Raw genomic sequence first — 18117 nt, 5'->3', positions numbered from 1 at the left:
TAAGCCCATCCTTTTTGTTGTTTTTAACGGCCTTGGGTCTTGCCTTAGCTTCTTTTTTTTACCGAGCCTTATTAATTTTCATTCGATTTGTTCATTATAGGCTCAAGGTAGATAATGCTCCCAATAAAATTTGTGATAATTATATAAAAGGATAAATTATTAATTTAAAATTAAATGTTATAATCATATTTTGATTAAATTGCGCTTTATAGTAAATTATTTGTTGGTCATTTCTCTCCCTCAAACTTTTGCTCGCCACTCTCCTTCTCTCGCTCGCTCCTTATATCTCTCGCTTTATACAATCAAAAATGTATAAATTGTGTAAAGCGAGAGAAAATTGTATATACATATGCAAATATATATTTTTTTTCATCATATGTGCTTATAATTATACAATACAAAAATTTCTCTGTCAATTCTCTTTTGCCCTTTTCTCATTCTCACTTTATACAAATGCAAATTATACAAAATATAATGTGTAATTTATGTTTATATAAAGCGAGAAAGAGCAATATTTGATATACAAACATTTTTTTTCGATTTAATTGAATAATTCAAATTTTATACAAATATACAAACACATAAAATTGAATTGAGAGGCTGTCAACAATTTATACAAATGGCTGCCACTGAAATTATAAAAATCTAAAGAGGAGCCAGAGAATTATACAATTGCTTCTTTTGTATATAGGTCAAATCCATAGTTGACCCACTAAACTTGACATCAATTTTCACTTAGACACATCAATTAGACGATGTTCATTTTGGACACCTCATCTAGGGTTCTGTTGTGTCGTTTTGACACTTTTTGCTGACATGTCAAAGTGAGTGTGACACACTCAACAATAGCGCGTGAAAGACTTAATTTAGCCATTTTTAATTTTATTTTCTCTTCTTCTTATCCATTTTTCAAGCCACCACCCTTATTATTATTTTTTTCAAGCTTAAATTATTTCAACGGAGGTCAAATTTTTTATTCAAATTCATTTTTAAGTCATTTTCTTCTTCTTCATTGTATTACTTATCTAAGACTATCATCACCTCGCTCCATTTTTTGCCGAAAAAATGGATACCAACACGATATTTCATATTTATTCTCTTCTTCTTTCTTCCTCTCCCTCTTTTCTTTCCAAAAAACGATACTAAAAAGAAAGAAGACGAATAAATATGAAAAATAGTAAAAAAAAAATTATTTTTTTTTGAAAAAACACAAAAGAGATTTTGAGTGTAACGAAATAAGAGATTTTCTTAAAATAATATTTTTAATTTATTTAATAAATAGATTTTATAATTATTTTGAATTGAAAATAACACATAATTATTTAATTGATTGTTTGTCATGTCATCAACGAGTTTATTACACTCTCCTTTAGTTTTTTGTTTATTGTCAGAAAGTGTCAAAATGACACAGCTCAACCCTACATAAGGTGTCTAAAATGACCATCGTCTAATTGAGGTGTCTAAATGAAAATTGATACCAAGTTTAGCGGACCATCGATGGATTTGACCTTGTATATATGTATAGCGAAATAGACATATCATATTTACTATGGAACACAATTATGCAAATTATAACTATAAGATACAAATATAAATTTTGTGTTTGATATATGAGAAAGTTACTCAAAAAATTATTAGTATTATTTTTTATAATTTGAGTTTTAATTCAACTGTCTAGCTTTAAAAACAAACAAACAAAAAAAAACAACAATACAATGATTAGGCTTTCCTTTTTTTTGAGATTTTTTTTTCAAATAAAATGCATATGTAATTGTATCTCTAATTTATATTCAACAAGCTTTACGACTTACAATTTTGAATGTGTTTTATATATATATATATATTAACTATCTATGCACATTTCAAATCAAAAATTATAAAAATATAAATTAAAATTAAATTAAAAAACACATTTTAAATACTGAACATTGAATGAAAACCTAAAAAACTAAAAAATAAAAATCATACCATATCCATCAAGAATGATATGGTAAATTGAATTTGGGATCCCCATGTAGCCAAAATTATTTTGAAAACCAACATTTTTGAGATCTTTTATAAAGTTAAATTATTATTTTTTTGATAACTTCGATAATGAAACACATTAAAATATTACTTTTTAGTTAGCAAACTTCTTAATAATATTTAGTGACACTCTTAAATACTTTAAACCTTTTAAAGTACTGAGATCAAAGATTTTTTTTTTTAAAAAAATTGGTCAACTAAACATTAAAAAAACAACTTAAAAGCAGCCTAAAATGTCAAGAGCATACTTAAAAGGAAAATACACAACTATCCCTCGATCTACATTTGAAATTTCACAGATACACTTATATTATATTAAAGTTTTATTATTAGATTAGAAAAAAAATCAATCATCGTTGACTCCACAAAATAATGCCACGTAGATGAGAAAGGGATAGAAAATTACTTATAAAATAAGTATAATAGAACTTAATATAATATAAGCGTGTCTCTAAAATTTCGAACATAAACCTAAACGTAAGGGACCTTTTTAGCTATTTATTTGATTTTATTTTTTCTTCTATTCGCGGATTAGCCACTGTTACAACCCTTGTGCAGTTCCCGCGTTTACGAGGCAGCAATCCTTCGAATCCAATTGAAAATCCCAAACTATACTCTTGAAAATGGAAAAATCGAATGTCTCAGACTCAGAAACTGAAGAGAGAAACTCAGATTCAAGCTCAGACTCAGAGGAGTCTCCGGCGGAGCCCCAAAGAACAGGACAACTCACTGATTATGAGAAACAGAGAATGAAGAGAATCGAAGAAAACAGAGCAAGAATGGAGGCTATGGGTCTGCACAAAATGGCAACTTCTTTGATGGGTTCTTCCCCAAAACCCCAGAAAAAAGGCAAGGACAGAAAGGGAAAAAAGAAAGTGGCTGATGAAGATGAAGATTACGATCCAGTTCAAAGTGAGGACCTTTCTTGTGATACAGGTGAAGAGGATGATGGGGATTTTGAAGTTTCAAAGTCCCAATTGAAAAAGGTACAACATTTTTTTCTTTTAAAGCAAAAAATTTATTGATTGACGAAAACCTGCACTAACATAATTTTTTTTTTATTTGCATCTGAACATTTTAATATTTTCAAAAGGTACAATTTTTCGGATGGAAAAAGCACATTATAATCAAGGAATTGTAATGCTTTATGTTTACTTAGCTTTTACTTCTTTGTGTCATTATGGGTAAGAATATTGAATGCTTTGGCTTGATATAGATTTACATGTTGTTAGGTGTCTGTAGTAGCACAGGAAACTCTATAGTTTGTTGTTTTTGCTTTGGAATGAATCATTCTTTATGAGAGGACACCGTTTATTCTGCTAGGTGATATGCTGAGTTAAAAAGGATCATAAAGTTTTCTTCTTCATCGGTAGCAAGTGTGTGATGAAATACTTTTGATATTGAAGATTTGACATATAGAGCACTCACAATTGAAGTTCAATTTAACACTTTATGTTGAACCTTCATCCAGAGAAAGAAACTGCTGAATGATACAGGGAGGAGAATGTATTGTGATTTTGTTTTTGTGCTTATGATTAGTATATAAGAAAAGTAAGGGAACACAAGAATGTCATACATTTCCTTTTATACTGTCTATTAGAAAATCTTAACTAACAATCTAACATCTTAGAACAGTTATGTTTGTGATTATTGTTTAATGAGTGAATTCTATGCCAATGATGTGAACAACTACTATCAATAGAGCCTATTATATGCATCTTGGGCTCTGAAACATTTCATGAAAACAGGCTACATTCCTAATGTTATCGTGTGTTGAGTGTTCACATTTAGAAAACTGATGTTCCTTAATGTTGTTAGCTGGGGCAAACAATACATGAATGTACATCTGATCATATTGCTTCACCCACGAGGTTCTTATTTGTATAGCATAGTTGGTGTCTTTCGTAGAAAACCATGTCATTTTGTAAGGTTTTATACTTTTTGGTATACTTCTTGTATGCAGGCTTGTTTTTGCCCTTCTTTTAATGAAACTTGTTACTATTGAAAATTGAGTCCAAGTAAATCTGATTTCTGAGCTGTCTGTTGGATCTCTTGTTGCAGTCAAAGAAAAAAATTCAAACAACTAAGAAGAGAGTGTCTAACACAATGGATTTTGTCGACGATGATGTCGCCTTAATGCAGGTGACATATATTATTATTCAGTCTCATTAACGTGCATATTACTACATATATAAAAACAGAGAGATGCATCTGCATCACCCTTATGTGGGAGGCTGAATAAAACATTTCCTTGTCAATAAGCCTGCTGCTTTCCTTCAGCCATCCAACAGTAAAGTATTTACTTATCTATATGCAGGCTATTGCTTTGTCACTACAAGATTCAGCAGGTTTTCTGAATCTTGCAAATAAAGTGCCTATGCAAGGCACTGATGCAGATTCCAATAATAAGGACAGCAACGGAAAAGCTGCCTTGAAAAAGGTCAGCAATGAAAAAGCTTCTTCAAAAGAGGCCAGTAATGAAAAAGAGGTAGGTACCTGCAATCAGGAAGATGTTACTGGGAAAAGGAAGAGAAAACAACAGGTATATTTTATCATTTGCTTTACTAAAAGCAGTGAAAATTCTGAACATTCTCATAATCCTTCCTCATACTTGGGTACTTTACAAATGTTTTCAGCAGACAAGAAATCGAGTGCAGATGACTGAGGATGACTTGATTATGCATTTCTTTCAGTTTGATGGTAATGCTGAGTCTGCTTATTAGGTTTTATCTTGTACATATGAAAGTGATAAGCTATACAGTTCTTTTGTCCACAATTGAAATCATTATCTGATGTGTCACGCACTTTTACCATCAATTTTTTGCTAGCTGTTCTAGATTGATTGTATACGCCCATTAATTAGTTGGTACTCTCTCACAGAAGCTGGAAAAGGGAGTATAAGTTTCAGAGATCTACAGAAAATGGTAGTTTCCCATGATTTTACATGGTCAGATGAAGACATGGCAAATATGATTCGTTGTTTTAATTCTAATGGAGACGGAAAGGTACTTCTCTCCTTCAAATCTTTTGTTTTTTTTGGTTTTAAAAAGTATTTGATAAGACCCCAAGTGTTCGATAAGATTCAATATAGAACAGATCATGGGGGACTGGTGCTACTAGTACCAAATTTTTATGTCTCTCTCGCTTGAGTTGAATGTACACAAGTCAAAGCAATTAGTCATAAACTAGCCACTGGGGCACACTCGACAAGTGTTTAATGCTTAAATATAGTAGATATTAATTGCATATATTATATTTTATGAAATATATAACACAATAATGAATCTAAAAATGATAATGTCACTACCATAAGTTAGAAAGTTAAAACCTTCTTTTTTTATAATTGTGATGTCCGACTCAACTTGCAACTAATTCCTTGGGTTACCTGCTACCCTCCACCAACACAGATTCTGAGAAATTGTGTACACCAAGGCTTGGACAAATAGAAGAAATCACTTAGTTTTTTTCACTGGATTTGAATTTGAGACCTTATGGTTCTCAACACACTTCATTTACTACTAGGCCACGGTATACCTTCTTTTATTCCAGGGAAGTACAATATGTAACTCTCATGGTCATTGTTCCTTGTTGCCACACTTATTTTACACACTGCTATTTCGGTGTCTCTTTTTCTTTCTTATTTTCCTGCATCAGTTACTTTTCTTATGAGAGGGTCTACTGAAATAGCCTCTACAGCATAAAGGTAGAGCTAAAGTCTTTGTACTTCCTACCTTCCCCACAACCCACTTGTGGGATTACACTGGGTTTGTTGTTGTTGTGATGGTTTTGTTCATTGGACACCAAACCATGGAGGTTACTGTGAAGTGTTTGGGGACTTATAGATTAGTTGGTAGCATTTAGTTTTGTGGAGGTAGGCTATCGATCATCTGCAACTGAAAAGGGTAAAAGGTGGCTTTTCCTGTTTGGTGCTCTGATTAAAAAAAATCCATGAACTTCAGTGACAAAAAGCCAAAAACTGACTATAGAAACATGAACAGTTGTTTGTGGCTATTTTCGTTTGGGTTCTTTTGGTGTAGCTATAGTGTTATTTCGTAAGTGCTGTCTACCAAGATCACAAAAATGATGACGATATCATTTTTACTTGGTAAGATCCACGACTATCTGCCCTCAAATGTCTGTTTTAAAAGCTGTATGTTTTTTTAAGTTGAGTTCATGTTTTCTCTTAGTCCTTATTACCTTTTGATATGGCATATTGCAGTTGAGCCTGGATGATTTTCGCAAGATTGTGGTCAGATGTAATATGATACAAGGTTCTGAAGATGCTGGTTGATGATGCATCCAAAGAGTAGTTAAATCTTCTTAAGAAACAGAGGACTATGCCATAATGTACATGACTAGCCAAGAAGTTGACAGCGTGAAATAGAAGGTACTCAGAATCTTGCACAAGACAGTTGCGAATAATGGCTTTCAAGCTTGGATTCAGAAGAAACATTTGTATGGAAACAAAGAAGGGTAGTCCATTTGTTTACTTTATATATTAGTACAGTAGTTAGTTTTTTCAGTTCGTCAAGCTAGCATGTTTTCTTCGAGAAGATGAGCCACTACGCCATGGTATATACCCCACCCTAAGCCAAACTGTAAGTCAAGAAACCAGAAAATTGCATGACTTGCCAGGATGAAATCTCAAGAAAATAAGGTTGTAATTGTAAAACTAGTCTAAGTAAATCCAAGCCGTTACAAACACTAGCTGCAGTTACAAGGTCCATAAACAGGAAGTATACTGAATTTGCAAACTAAAATGTCTCCTTCACATGTTGGCAAAGGATGTCAAATGCAGTTAGTCACACGATGACACTCTCGAGCTCAGGCATTACAAAAACAGATCAAAACCTGTCTTGTACATTTTTAAGTCAATCAGACAACTAATGATACAAAGCTTTACTGGATTAGTCACCTTTTTCTTCAAGGTTCTAGAATTTTTTAAACAGTTTGGCTGCACTGACGATGTAGCAGTAACCTCTTAGCCATCATGTCTTCTTGAGTAGATAACCAAGAAGGAGGCCTACCAGTCCAACAATAATAACATACATAAATGGGATTCCGCCACGATGTCTGCTGCTTTCTCGCCTCAATAATTCCTGTACTCAACAAGGTTCGTGAAGTATAAGGATAACGTCAAAAGGCTACAATAAATTACTTGCAGCTCTAACAAACGCAAAGCTACTTATCAATTCCATGTCAAACATTTTCCAATAAAATTTCAGTTCAAGAACTAGTGATTTCAAAATGCAGAAGCCTGACACTTATCTTAAAAGCGCAGCAACAAAAATAGCAATTAATTAATCATACAGAATTAATGGCTACTCTATGCATGTGTACAAACCTCAAGACTCATTTAGATAGTAAACATATCTGACCATATGAATAGAAAGATCTAATTTCTCCCAACCACCCTCTTTTTGAGAGAAAGGTAAAAACCTTGAAACTCATTACAGGAGAAAGGGAACAAAAAGAAAAAAGAAAAAGAAAACAGAAACATTTCAACTCTGAGATTGCTGATGAGTGAAACGTCACAAAAGTTCTGATAAAACACTGACAAAGAAAACCAGTAAGATAAATTTATATCTTAAGGCCCTTACCAATTCTTGCTGAAGCTTGTTATTTTGCTGTATCGCAGATTTTTTCTCCTCTGACAGCTTCAAAATTAGTGCTTTTGTCTGCAAATAAAACAAAAGGAAACATCAATCTTCTTTTTCATTCAAAAGGGAATAACAGTGTACAATATCGGTTTGGTTATAACAACAAACTTTACATAACTCCACCTTGTATTAAACAAGTATTACATTTGCTGAAGCCAAAATAATGTAGGGGACAAGCAGTCATTAGCTACTTGTAATCTACAAAAACCTAAGAAGTGACTAGAGCTTCAAAAGTTATATATAGCTAACCATATATGCAAGAAAATGACAGTGTCTTATACCATAATTGAACCAAATGATTCCACTTATGCTGACAGGTTTAATCCTACTTATCGAGAGGTGAGGTACAAAATCATGAAAAGAGACCACAATCAATTTCATCAGAAGAAAAAAGAAAAGGAGACTACTGTCCATGCCCTTAACCAGTGTAAAAATCTTAAATCGTCAATAACATGATGTGTTTAACTAATAGATCTTGGACTGAGCCAACCCCAAATTTAGCTCGTAAGATGAGGATCATACTAGACCACATAAAGACAAGATGGACCACCCCTCAACCAATTCCAGGCTTACACCTTCCAATCACAAACTCAATTATAGATTCAAATTTAAACATCAAGTATTCCAAGATAAATTTTGGCAACTGTATAAGAACACAACATAGGAAAGGTGTAAAAAATGGACACAAACCAGACATATTCTAAATGTTCAAATCACAGAGGCCCTAAAAGATTGTAGTCTTCAGATCCCCTTTTTTAAGAATGGTAACAAAGTCTTGCAGATTGCTATGTTTAATATGTTTTTTGCTATAACACCCCTCAGAATCCTTATTAAGATGCATCCAAAAACTGGATAACTACCTTCTGTTGTTTCATTTGGTCATCAATTTTGAAAGTTTGGATTTGATGTAATCATAGCACTTTATCCATTCTTGTCTCCCATCCCCCCTAAAATTCAAGAAACTTGGTTCCGTTTTGTATAAGGTAAAGTTTTAGTTATTTGGCTCATAATTACAGCATTTGCTTTAATTTGACAAATGAAGCATTTTGCTATTCATGTTCTCCATTTAGCAGGTGAGAACACGAAAGCTTCTCTACCTATTCGTCATGCATTATTGGATGATGGTAGATTTATACGAATAATCATACAAAAGAAACAAGTAGTATTCAGGAAGATTTTGTCCACTGCTGGCCATATTGAACCTTAATTCCCATCAAGGACAACCAATAAAAAATAAGTGTCATCTTAATCTCTTTATCTTCAAACAGCCTACACTGGATGACCAATACAGACCAAAATCTATCTGTAATCCCCTCAGAGAACTAATTATTACATACGAATGTTTCCTATATAACATCTATAAAACATAGCAGTTATTTTTCCTTTTTGTTTTTGAGAGGGTATAGGGTGTGCTCACAGTTAAAACAAACAAGACAGGATGAAAATACTTTCTCAAGCTAACCAAGGAACACAAGAATTTGTTAATCAGAAAAATCCCAGGCAGCCAAAATGCAAATCACTGAGGATAAAAAAAAACTCAAACCGGACTCAAATGAACAACAAGGTTTATGATGAATAAACATCAATAGAATTTCTCCATAAATGCACAGACAGCAATATGGTAGATTACAATGTGTAGGAAGTTCTTGAAAACTGCAAAGTCATGGAACTCAAGTGATATATACTGAATATCCAACAATGTGCTACAGTAACAATAAGCAAAATGAACGCTAAGCAATTCATTGATTCCTAGACATTAGAAACTTATTTTAATTCACAAAAAGACATTAGAAACTTAGTCGTTCTTGTTGGCGTGTGTATGTACTTGACAACATAGACAATAATAGAAAACATGGAACTTATCAGTCACCATAAGAAACATCGTGAATTCTGGAAAAGGAAATCTACCTCTGATGAATTGTCTTGTGGCTCAGCATATGTCCTTGAAGCCTGCACAACAACAGCATATCTCATATTCCAAATGAATTCTGCTAGCTTTTTACCCCCAAAATAAATCTTTAATCGTCAATAACATGAGAAAAAAAGATGCCTAAAACTCACATTGTGGAACTCAGCACCATTTTCAGATATTGAAGCCCTAGGTGAGGAACCTTCCTCGGACCCCTCTCGCACAGGTGATGGTGGTTTAGGTAGAACATAAGCCACTCTCAACTTGACCTCTTCAACATGATTCCCAGACTCTTTGTTGAACTAAAAGAACAAAAGAAACATGTATAAAACCATGTTAATTCTCATCGATTAACAATTCGTAGTGCAGAAACAACAATAAGAACAGATTTTGCTATCAGTTAACACTTGAAACAACAAGAACACTACTTTAACAATCTTACCATTTCTGGAGTTATATCCTTAGCCGTAGTTCTGGGGCTTACTATGACACTTTGAAGCAGGAACTTATCCTTGCATTGCATGTCCGGTGGTGCCTCTTTTTGTGCTTGCATTGTAACTGAATCCATAAATTGTAAGAACAATTACAACATCAACTAATACACTAAGTAAAAGTAGAATTATTTTTAGTAGCGTTTGGCCATAAAAATATAATATTATTCACACTATTTGGAACTTTTGAAGTCATAGATGGAATTGTGTTTGGCCATACTTCTTGCAAAGAATATTTAGAACATGAATGTACTTTATTTTAAATATGGTCAGGACTAGCAAAATTATCCAAATTGACTAATTCACCTGAAACATACCATCAAATCTGCTCTAAAAGTTTAATATCTCAAAATAGACAGTCACATAATGTCGTATAATATACGAGCTACTACATACCATAACAAGTACTTTTTCACTTTAACAGGAATTTTGAAGTTGGAGTAGCGGTTGGTTATAGTTTTACAAATAATATTTGGTTGCTTGAATATAATTTTACTAAAAACAATATTTAAACATGAAGTGTAATCTATAAAAATAACAAATTTAAGTAGTAAATTTGAAAAAAAAAAGAAGTAAAAAACTGAAAATGAAAAAAAAAAGTAAAAACAGGATTTTGGATGTATTTCAAATTGCATACACAATGACGAACAAACACTAAATAAAGTGACTCAGTGAATAATTCTCATGGTCAATTGGGTGCTTAGTAGAGGAATAAAAATAAATAGTGATGAGATAAAATTTTTGTATCTTGCTTGGTTATTGTCATGTTTGAGATAACTTATCGCACCATTTATACTAACCATATTAATGGGATAAAATTTTTGTGTCTTATTTGATTGTCATGTTTGAGATAACTTATCGCACTATTTATACCATAGTAATGGGCTAAGTTATCCAGCATAACTAAATTTTGGGATAACTTGATCCCAACCAAACGACTAAACCGAGGGAGTATTAACTATTAAAAAAACTAAAAAGATAATAGGGAACTGAATAAATCAAACAGAGTATACTTATTTAAACGAAAAGAGTGTGAGAGATAAAGACCTATGACTTCACAGGTAGAGCGAGGCATCACAATTCCAGTATTGGGCCTTACACAGTACTTCTTTGGATTCGTCGTCTTCACCTGAAATCCAAAAAGTTTCAAAAACATAAAGCAAAATTGTAATCTCAAAAAATTAAAAAAGAAAAAGAACAAGTAATTGCAGTTCATTCCCATGATACCTTGAAGGCTACATAGTCATCTGATTTGTTGCTCAATTGCAAGGAGCATGAGATCTGCTTCTTCAATTCGACTATTTTCAACAAAAAAACACCAAATCAAAACAAAGGGAACAACACACGGATCTGAAAAGTTCAAATAAGGTAGAAAATGTTGTAGAACTTTCTAACAGAGAGAACGTTACATGTAAATGTAATTTCTACTGGTTCGATTTGAAGTAGCTCCTCGTTACTCATTTCGACAGGGATCTTTCCTATAATTTTATAAATCAGCCGGGAATTATACTTCTATGACGGTTTCGGGCGGAGCAGCAGCGGTTCTCCGGCGACGGAAGTGGGATTTGGAGGGCGAGGATCTCGAGGAGATGGTTAAAGTGATGCCAAGTAAGAAACGTGGGATAGTGTCGTTTGACTGACTTCCGTGCTGGTTATGTTTAAATTCGGTAAGCGGCTTTTTTCCTTGTTAGGTGGCATATATTAAAATATTTATATCTCTTCTCTTCTTTTTTTTTAAATTTGCTATTTTTCACTACTCTACTTATTAGTACTACATGATTATTTTAAAAAATAAAAATAAAAATTGAGTTTGGCCGGTTAGAAATATTCTTAAATAACATGTTTTATTCACATGTCGGATAGATTTTATATCACATATCTAAATGTAAGATAAATATTAATTTGCTTGTAAAAATAATAAAATAAAATTAATAGTTTATTTCTGAGATAACTTAGGTATTAGTTTAAATCGAGAAGACATGAGTTTCCAAACTGTAGTATAAGTCTTTATCGCAAATGTGAGCTTCCCCTCATTATTTTAGGTAAAAAAGCAATGTTACCGACGCCAAAGGTCCAGTAGATTAGCATTAAAAAGCGAAGACAAAAGGTGATTGCAAAAGCACAATTAACAAACTAATGTATTAAAATTTCACTAATGGTTCCTTTTTAGCTGCCTTTTTTAATGAAAGCAAGCCATCATCTTTACAAGCTGTTATAGTTGAAATTTTTTTTTAAAAAAAAAAAGTTGTTAATTATATGGACAATTCTCAAATTATGTGTTTGTTAATTAAGAATTCAGGAAGAATAAGTGATTTACTTGTTTATTTATGGTATTGGATTTGTAGCTAAAAAGAGTATCCTTAAAAAATACTGCTAGTTGTCAAAGGTTGATATTGACATCACCAAGTTGGATGGTGACTGAATGAAATATTCCGAGTATTAAATATTATTATTAATAATAAAATATAAAAATTAGTTAGAGCTAATAATACGATTAACTATCATGTAGCTTTTTTAATTCTTCCTTTCCAGATATTATATATAGCAAAATCTTTATTAAATCGAACTAAAAATAACTTTTTAGTACTCTTACGAACAAACATAACTTTTATTATAACTAAGAAAATTGTTTTTTTGGTTATCGAAAATGTTTCTCTCACCTAATAAAGGCTATAACCAATAATGAGAAACTAGAGTTTTCTAATATGTACTGGTGAGATTTATTTTATTAATAATTAATAAAAACATGTGATAACTTTGAAAGCTAGCAAAAGCAATAAAACATTTGCCAATCATATCATTACACACTTATTTTAAGTCTAAGGAAGATATAGTTTGGTCATATTTCCACCACAAATGATTTCTTACAACCATTGAATTCTTGACTGATCAGTACCAACAACAATCAGCCCACCATCTTTTAAACAAATTGTGTTTTTTCTTTGACTCTTTATCTTCCAAGACTATTGAGTATTTTTTTAAGCCGTAATGTTTGGACCTATCCTATAAGTACCTCGAACTTTTTAACAATAAAAATAAATTGTTTAATATTTATTTGTTATTGTTAGGATTTTAGCGACACAGCCAAAATTAGTATATTTTTGAAGATCCATCGAAAGTGGAGAGTTCGCGTAATAAAGGCTGCGGTGGGTGTTGAGGGGAGCAAGAACACCTCTATGAGAATTATACCCTTCACAGTTCATGCAGCAGGCAAACAGCACAATGTCCATATGTAGACAGAATCTGCAAGCATCTTTCAATAAACAATTATCTCTAGATGTATAAGCTTTTTTACTGTTTCTTCTCTGGTATCATACATCATAGTTGTAATCTCTGAAGGACAACTTCTTATGTATAACATAACAATAACAAGGAATGGGAAGAAAAGAGGGAAGTGTGCAATAACTGAATTACATATACAACCATTTTCTTTAAACCCGAAAATGAAGTTGTATCATTTGGACCTAATCGGCGTTGGGCAAGGCATGCAGCTGTTTCTGATGAGCCCGAGCAGTGAAACCAGCATACCAAGCGACTCTCATGAGCTGCATGCCAAGAATGAGAACCCACCAACAGACTAGCCCCCTAATGGTATGCAGCATCCATGATGGTGCATTGAGTTCTGCACTGAGCTTTAACCCCCTCATTAGTTGTAAAACACGATACGCTTCATAGACTACTGGTGTCACCAACCATACTGGTGACTTCCAATGCCATGTCAGCATCTCTGTGAGTATCTGTATAGATAGAAGCAGAAGATAGGGACCCAAGAGCACAGCATAAGAAATGAAAGGAAGTTGAGGCTGAAGGAAACTGTTCTGAGAAGCAAAATATACTACCAAGGGAATGACTAGACCCATAATGTTCGCGACCATGTTCCATAACTGATAACCGAAAGGCGGCTTGCTGGTGGAATCTTCACTGGTGTCTGGTGAGCGAGCACAAGAATCAGCTAACAGAAGAAAGAGGTTTGCTCCGAGATTGTAAATACAATCAAGTCCAGTCAAGGAAAGAAGGCTGGCTATGTTGGGACCAATAAAAACTGATGAAATAGGTAACCACAAAGTGGGCACCATCCCAGTGGCTAAGAGAATGGCAGGGCCAAGAAGCCACACAGGCCATTGAAGGTATTGAAGCTGCATTAGTGGCTGGTTTTTTGCATCAGCGAGCCCTTCAGCGTCAGTTAATGTAGATTCAGATGGTTTACTGGAAGACATGGTTTCAAATATATTGCTTGACCCTTCCAGAAATTTATCTTCAATATTGTCACTAGGGACATAAGTGACAGGTGAAGGTTCCCATGGAGACTGCTTTGAGCAGCAGACAGAGAATGGCTTACGGCTCATACATGGAAAGGTCATTCGGTTTGGCACTTTTTGGGTTTTCACCAATTGTAGCTGTTTATGACATGCACGTCGCAGAGTAACCGCCGATGTGGCAGATAGCAGGTGGGTTAAAGATCCCATTACCCTCTGTTCATAAACTGAAAGCTAGGTGACCAACAGAGTAATTGTGACTGTAATTGCCTGGATCGAATAAATGGCACCATGTCAAGTAAAGTTAGATCATCAACAATCAGAAGACAATCATCATATTACTTCGTAAATCAAAAAATCTAATATTGATCTAAACGTTTAGGTGGTTATCTGATAAGAGATTCAAGTTCTGACATAAGGCCAAGCAAGAGATGAGTAGTTTGCAGATAACGAATGTCCCTCATCAATCATTGGGCAAACAAAGGACCACTTCACAAGATGAAGCTACTTGTCTGAACATGTACATGTCTGATCAATTCATATGCTCACCCCAATATTTGAATTTTAATACGAGCACTTCAAATATCGAGAAATAATGTAAATGAAGCTGAAGGAACCAAGCAGAAACAGAGTGGGTATTAATCAGCAAGAATAGCAGTTCCATAGAAACAAAATTAGAAAGAACAAGGTTAAACCCTTTTCCTACTTGGGCCCTGAGAAAAGTCTCATTTTGTTGAAAACTTTGAAACTGAAGTCATTAAACACATTATCACGCTTAATTAGCTGGTTGAAAGGCTCAAAGTTGAATCTAGGAAGGATTTAACATGTAAAGATTTGTTTTGGACAGAATAAATTACAAATTTGTAACATTTCACTCCATGTTTCTCTATTGCACCCAACATCTTCATTCTGCAGTCTACATAATTGCAGAGAATAGAAGCAAATGAACTTGGTTTTATCTAAAATCAGCTTAGCCCTATACTCAAATAGCAAACTAGTATAATGAGACTTGTACTACATCAGGTTGTCACCACATCTATCTGTATACTGTATTGAACGATTTCTGGTGACACTGAATCGATTTGTTAAGTAACTACTATACTCAGAATTTGCAGACCAACAACAGTGAGATCATTATTTTTTTTTGACGACATGGGAAACCCGCAGCCGCTACCCTTTTGGGTGTACACAGGGTAAAACCCCGCTCCTATGCAATAGCTCGCAAACCACATAAGAGAGGTAACTCGCACTAGGCAAGCCTGATGCGACGAGCTCGACCCAGAAGTCAAACCCCTTGCTTTCGCTGGCAAGGGGTTCCGAACTTGAGACCTCCAACATGGAAGTCCCAAGCTCAAACCACTGAGCTACCCCGAAGGGTCAGTGAGATCATTATTTCCAGGGAGAAATAGACTAGATTGGGTTGGACAACAAAAGGTTGATACAAAGATACCAAGGAGTACAGATAGAGAGGTCAGACGAGGGACTGAGATGCAATAGAGATATATATGCAAATATGTCATTTTACTTAAAGAAACTTGGAGATGAACTGCACACAAAAATGGATTTCCATCTTTAAGTTAAATGTAACAGGAGCCTGCACTCTTTCCTGAAGTTCTCAATGTAGACATATAGAGATTAGCAATATTGAAAATCAAATTACCAATCAATAAAAGTTATATTTAAGTCAGTAGGAGAACACAAGCACATGACAACATAGGGAAAGTTCTTCACAATGGATGGAAAGGCAGTAAGACACCTGCCTCACAATTTGTTTTTACCTCAAACACTGCTAATATTTTTTCTGTATTTCAGTTATTAATCCTTGACAAAGGATATCTTTTATTAAAAGAACATGCTCGCGCATCCTCACTAAAGATTTAGAGAGAGATCACACCAACTAACCAACGGTCATGTGTCCAAAACTTGGCCAGAGTAATTTCTGCAGCATTACTGTCGTAAAGAATTTACTTGCTCAAGGCTCAAAAGTTGCACGGATAAGGTGGTTATTAGGATTAGGCGTACCCAATTTATCAAGTATAAAGGGTAATGCTAATCCAGTTGAACAAAACCTTGTTAGACTATGGAAGAAGGAGGAGGAATCTAGATGATGAGGAATTCGTTACTTGTGAGGCGTGTTAGTTTCTGGAGAATTTGAGAAGATCTAATGAAAATGTTGCGAATCTTGCTCTCGTTCAGCATTTCCTTTCTTTCAAGACAAGTACAGCTTAGCAACAATCCTCAAATCTGTCTTTGCAACAGCTGCTATATGCCTATATTTTATCAGCTCTTCTAATCTAGGATCTATCTATTTTAGATAATAAGACCATTAATTTCTTTTTAGCACCAAAAGAAGCTTATCATGGCATAGAAGAGCGGAGCTACAACATTAGGTACAAGTTCGGAAGAACCTAGCGCTTTTGCTTAGTCCTTATATTTGTATTAGGAGATCCATTAAATATGTATAAACATTTACTTAACAGCGAACCAAGTAATGAAAACGAACTATGGGTTTAGGGTCCGTTTGGATGGGCTTAATAAAAGCAGCTTCAAAAAAGTACTTTTGAAAGTGCTGAAACTTATTTTTAAAATAAACAGTTATGCGTTTGGATAAAAGTGCTGAAGTTGCTATGCCGAACGTGAAAAGGAAAAAATGGAAGAAAGAGATGTTAGGGTTATGTGGGTAATTTGGAGATTGTATAAAAATATTAAGGGCAAAAAGATAAAAATGTGGTCAACTTAAAACAGCTTATAAGCTAAAAAAAAAAAACACCCCTACCTCAGTTTTTCACTTTTGGCTTAAAATAAGTTATTTTGAGTATTGCCAAACAGCTAAATAAGTCAAAAACCATTTGACCAGCTTTTAAGCTGAACCAAATAGGCTCTTAGTAGAAAGTTTAGAATTCATAAACTTCAAATCATAGCTCCCTCTATTACGCTTCATTTTCTCTAACAACCATCAAGCTCCACAAAGAATACAACGTAATGTTGCTTCTCCATAGGCTTCGAATTGTACTTGATCTTTTGCTTGATGATGAGTAAATAATCGCTTACCCTCGAAGTCTTTGCAAGGAAATCCATATCTCCATAACAAAGATTTCTTTTTCCTCAACATTTCCAATACAATTTAAGCCAAAAAATCTCATTGGGGTTATCAAATATCGTGTCATATGCATCACGTCACATCAATCATCATAAACTCTTCGGCATATGCAGTGTGAATTGTGAAACCCCACTACGTCAATGGTGTAGGGACGTATGAGTCAGGTCGAATCCACAGGGGAAGAAAAAGTTGACCAAACACAAGAATCATTTTATTAAGATAAATATTGACAATAACAGTAGAGAGTAGGGATATGAAAGTTGAATTCCAATTTCCAGACCCAACGAAGATCAATCAAACTATACTAACAGCAACACACAAAAAAATCGAAGAAAAAGTCAATCCCTTTATATAAATATTTAGAGAAATAAAAAGTAGAGGGAACAATCTAATTAAAGTTACAATCTTGTGCAGTTCTGATGGAGAAAACAAAATAGGAGTAATTCGTCATACCTCTACTGAAATTCGATATTGCAATCAATCAATAGCGTATTCATTCACTTTCAAATTTCTCCATTATTTTTCACTGCTCTGGAGAAAGAGTAGATAAATAAGAAAGGAAAATGCCAAAGAGGAAGAAGAAGAAGAAGAAGAAAGGAATCAGGAACACGGTTGATTGTGTTGCCAAAGGTTAAAAGTGATGCTATTGTTTAAATCTTGTTTACAAAGGTGACTA

The 18117-nt window shown here is 33.9% G+C and overlaps 3 protein-coding genes across 4 annotated transcripts; 1 reads left to right on the top strand and 2 right to left on the bottom strand.

Annotated features, from left to right (window-relative positions):
- Window positions 1-2536: 2536 nt before the first annotated feature.
- On the top strand, window positions 2537-6556 carry LOC107008422 (centrin-1). Of its 2 annotated transcripts, none has more exons than XM_015207454.2 (6): window positions 2537-3011; window positions 4087-4167; window positions 4343-4567; window positions 4665-4725; window positions 4906-5030; window positions 6245-6556. In XM_015207454.2, exons 1-6 carry the CDS (start codon window positions 2649-2651, stop codon window positions 6314-6316), a joined length of 927 nt encoding a protein of 308 aa, XP_015062940.1. In that variant the 5' UTR covers window positions 2537-2648; the 3' UTR covers window positions 6317-6556. The 2 variants fall into 2 exon arrangements, with proteins under 2 accessions (XP_015062940.1, XP_015062939.1); XM_015207453.2 differs by having other exon boundaries at window positions 4662-4725.
- Window positions 6557-6703: 147 nt separating this feature from the next.
- Window positions 6704-11765, bottom strand: LOC107008424 (vesicle-associated protein 1-1-like). The gene is made up of 8 exons (XM_015207455.2): window positions 11495-11765; window positions 11313-11383; window positions 11133-11214; window positions 10037-10152; window positions 9747-9896; window positions 9594-9635; window positions 7626-7703; window positions 6704-7124 (listed from the first exon to the last, which is right to left on the bottom strand). Exons 1-8 carry the CDS (start codon window positions 11544-11546, stop codon window positions 7014-7016), a joined length of 702 nt encoding a protein of 233 aa, XP_015062941.1. The 5' UTR covers window positions 11547-11765; the 3' UTR covers window positions 6704-7013.
- Window positions 11766-13339: 1574 nt separating this feature from the next.
- LOC107010221 lies at window positions 13340-18082 on the bottom strand. Its single transcript, XM_015209481.2, has 2 exons — window positions 17895-18082; window positions 13340-14611 (listed from the first exon to the last, which is right to left on the bottom strand). The coding sequence occupies exon 2, from the start codon at window positions 14549-14551 to the stop codon at window positions 13550-13552; it is 1002 nt and encodes a 333-aa protein (XP_015064967.1). The 5' UTR covers window positions 14552-14611; window positions 17895-18082; the 3' UTR covers window positions 13340-13549.
- Window positions 18083-18117: the final 35 nt, after the last annotated feature.

This window comes from Solanum pennellii, chromosome 1 (assembly GCF_001406875.1).
Source record: "Solanum pennellii chromosome 1, SPENNV200".
Taxonomy (NCBI): domain Eukaryota; kingdom Viridiplantae; phylum Streptophyta; class Magnoliopsida; order Solanales; family Solanaceae; genus Solanum; species Solanum pennellii.
The sequence above is the reverse complement of the archived record's forward strand: the minus strand, read 5'-3'. Positions and strand labels throughout refer to the sequence as shown.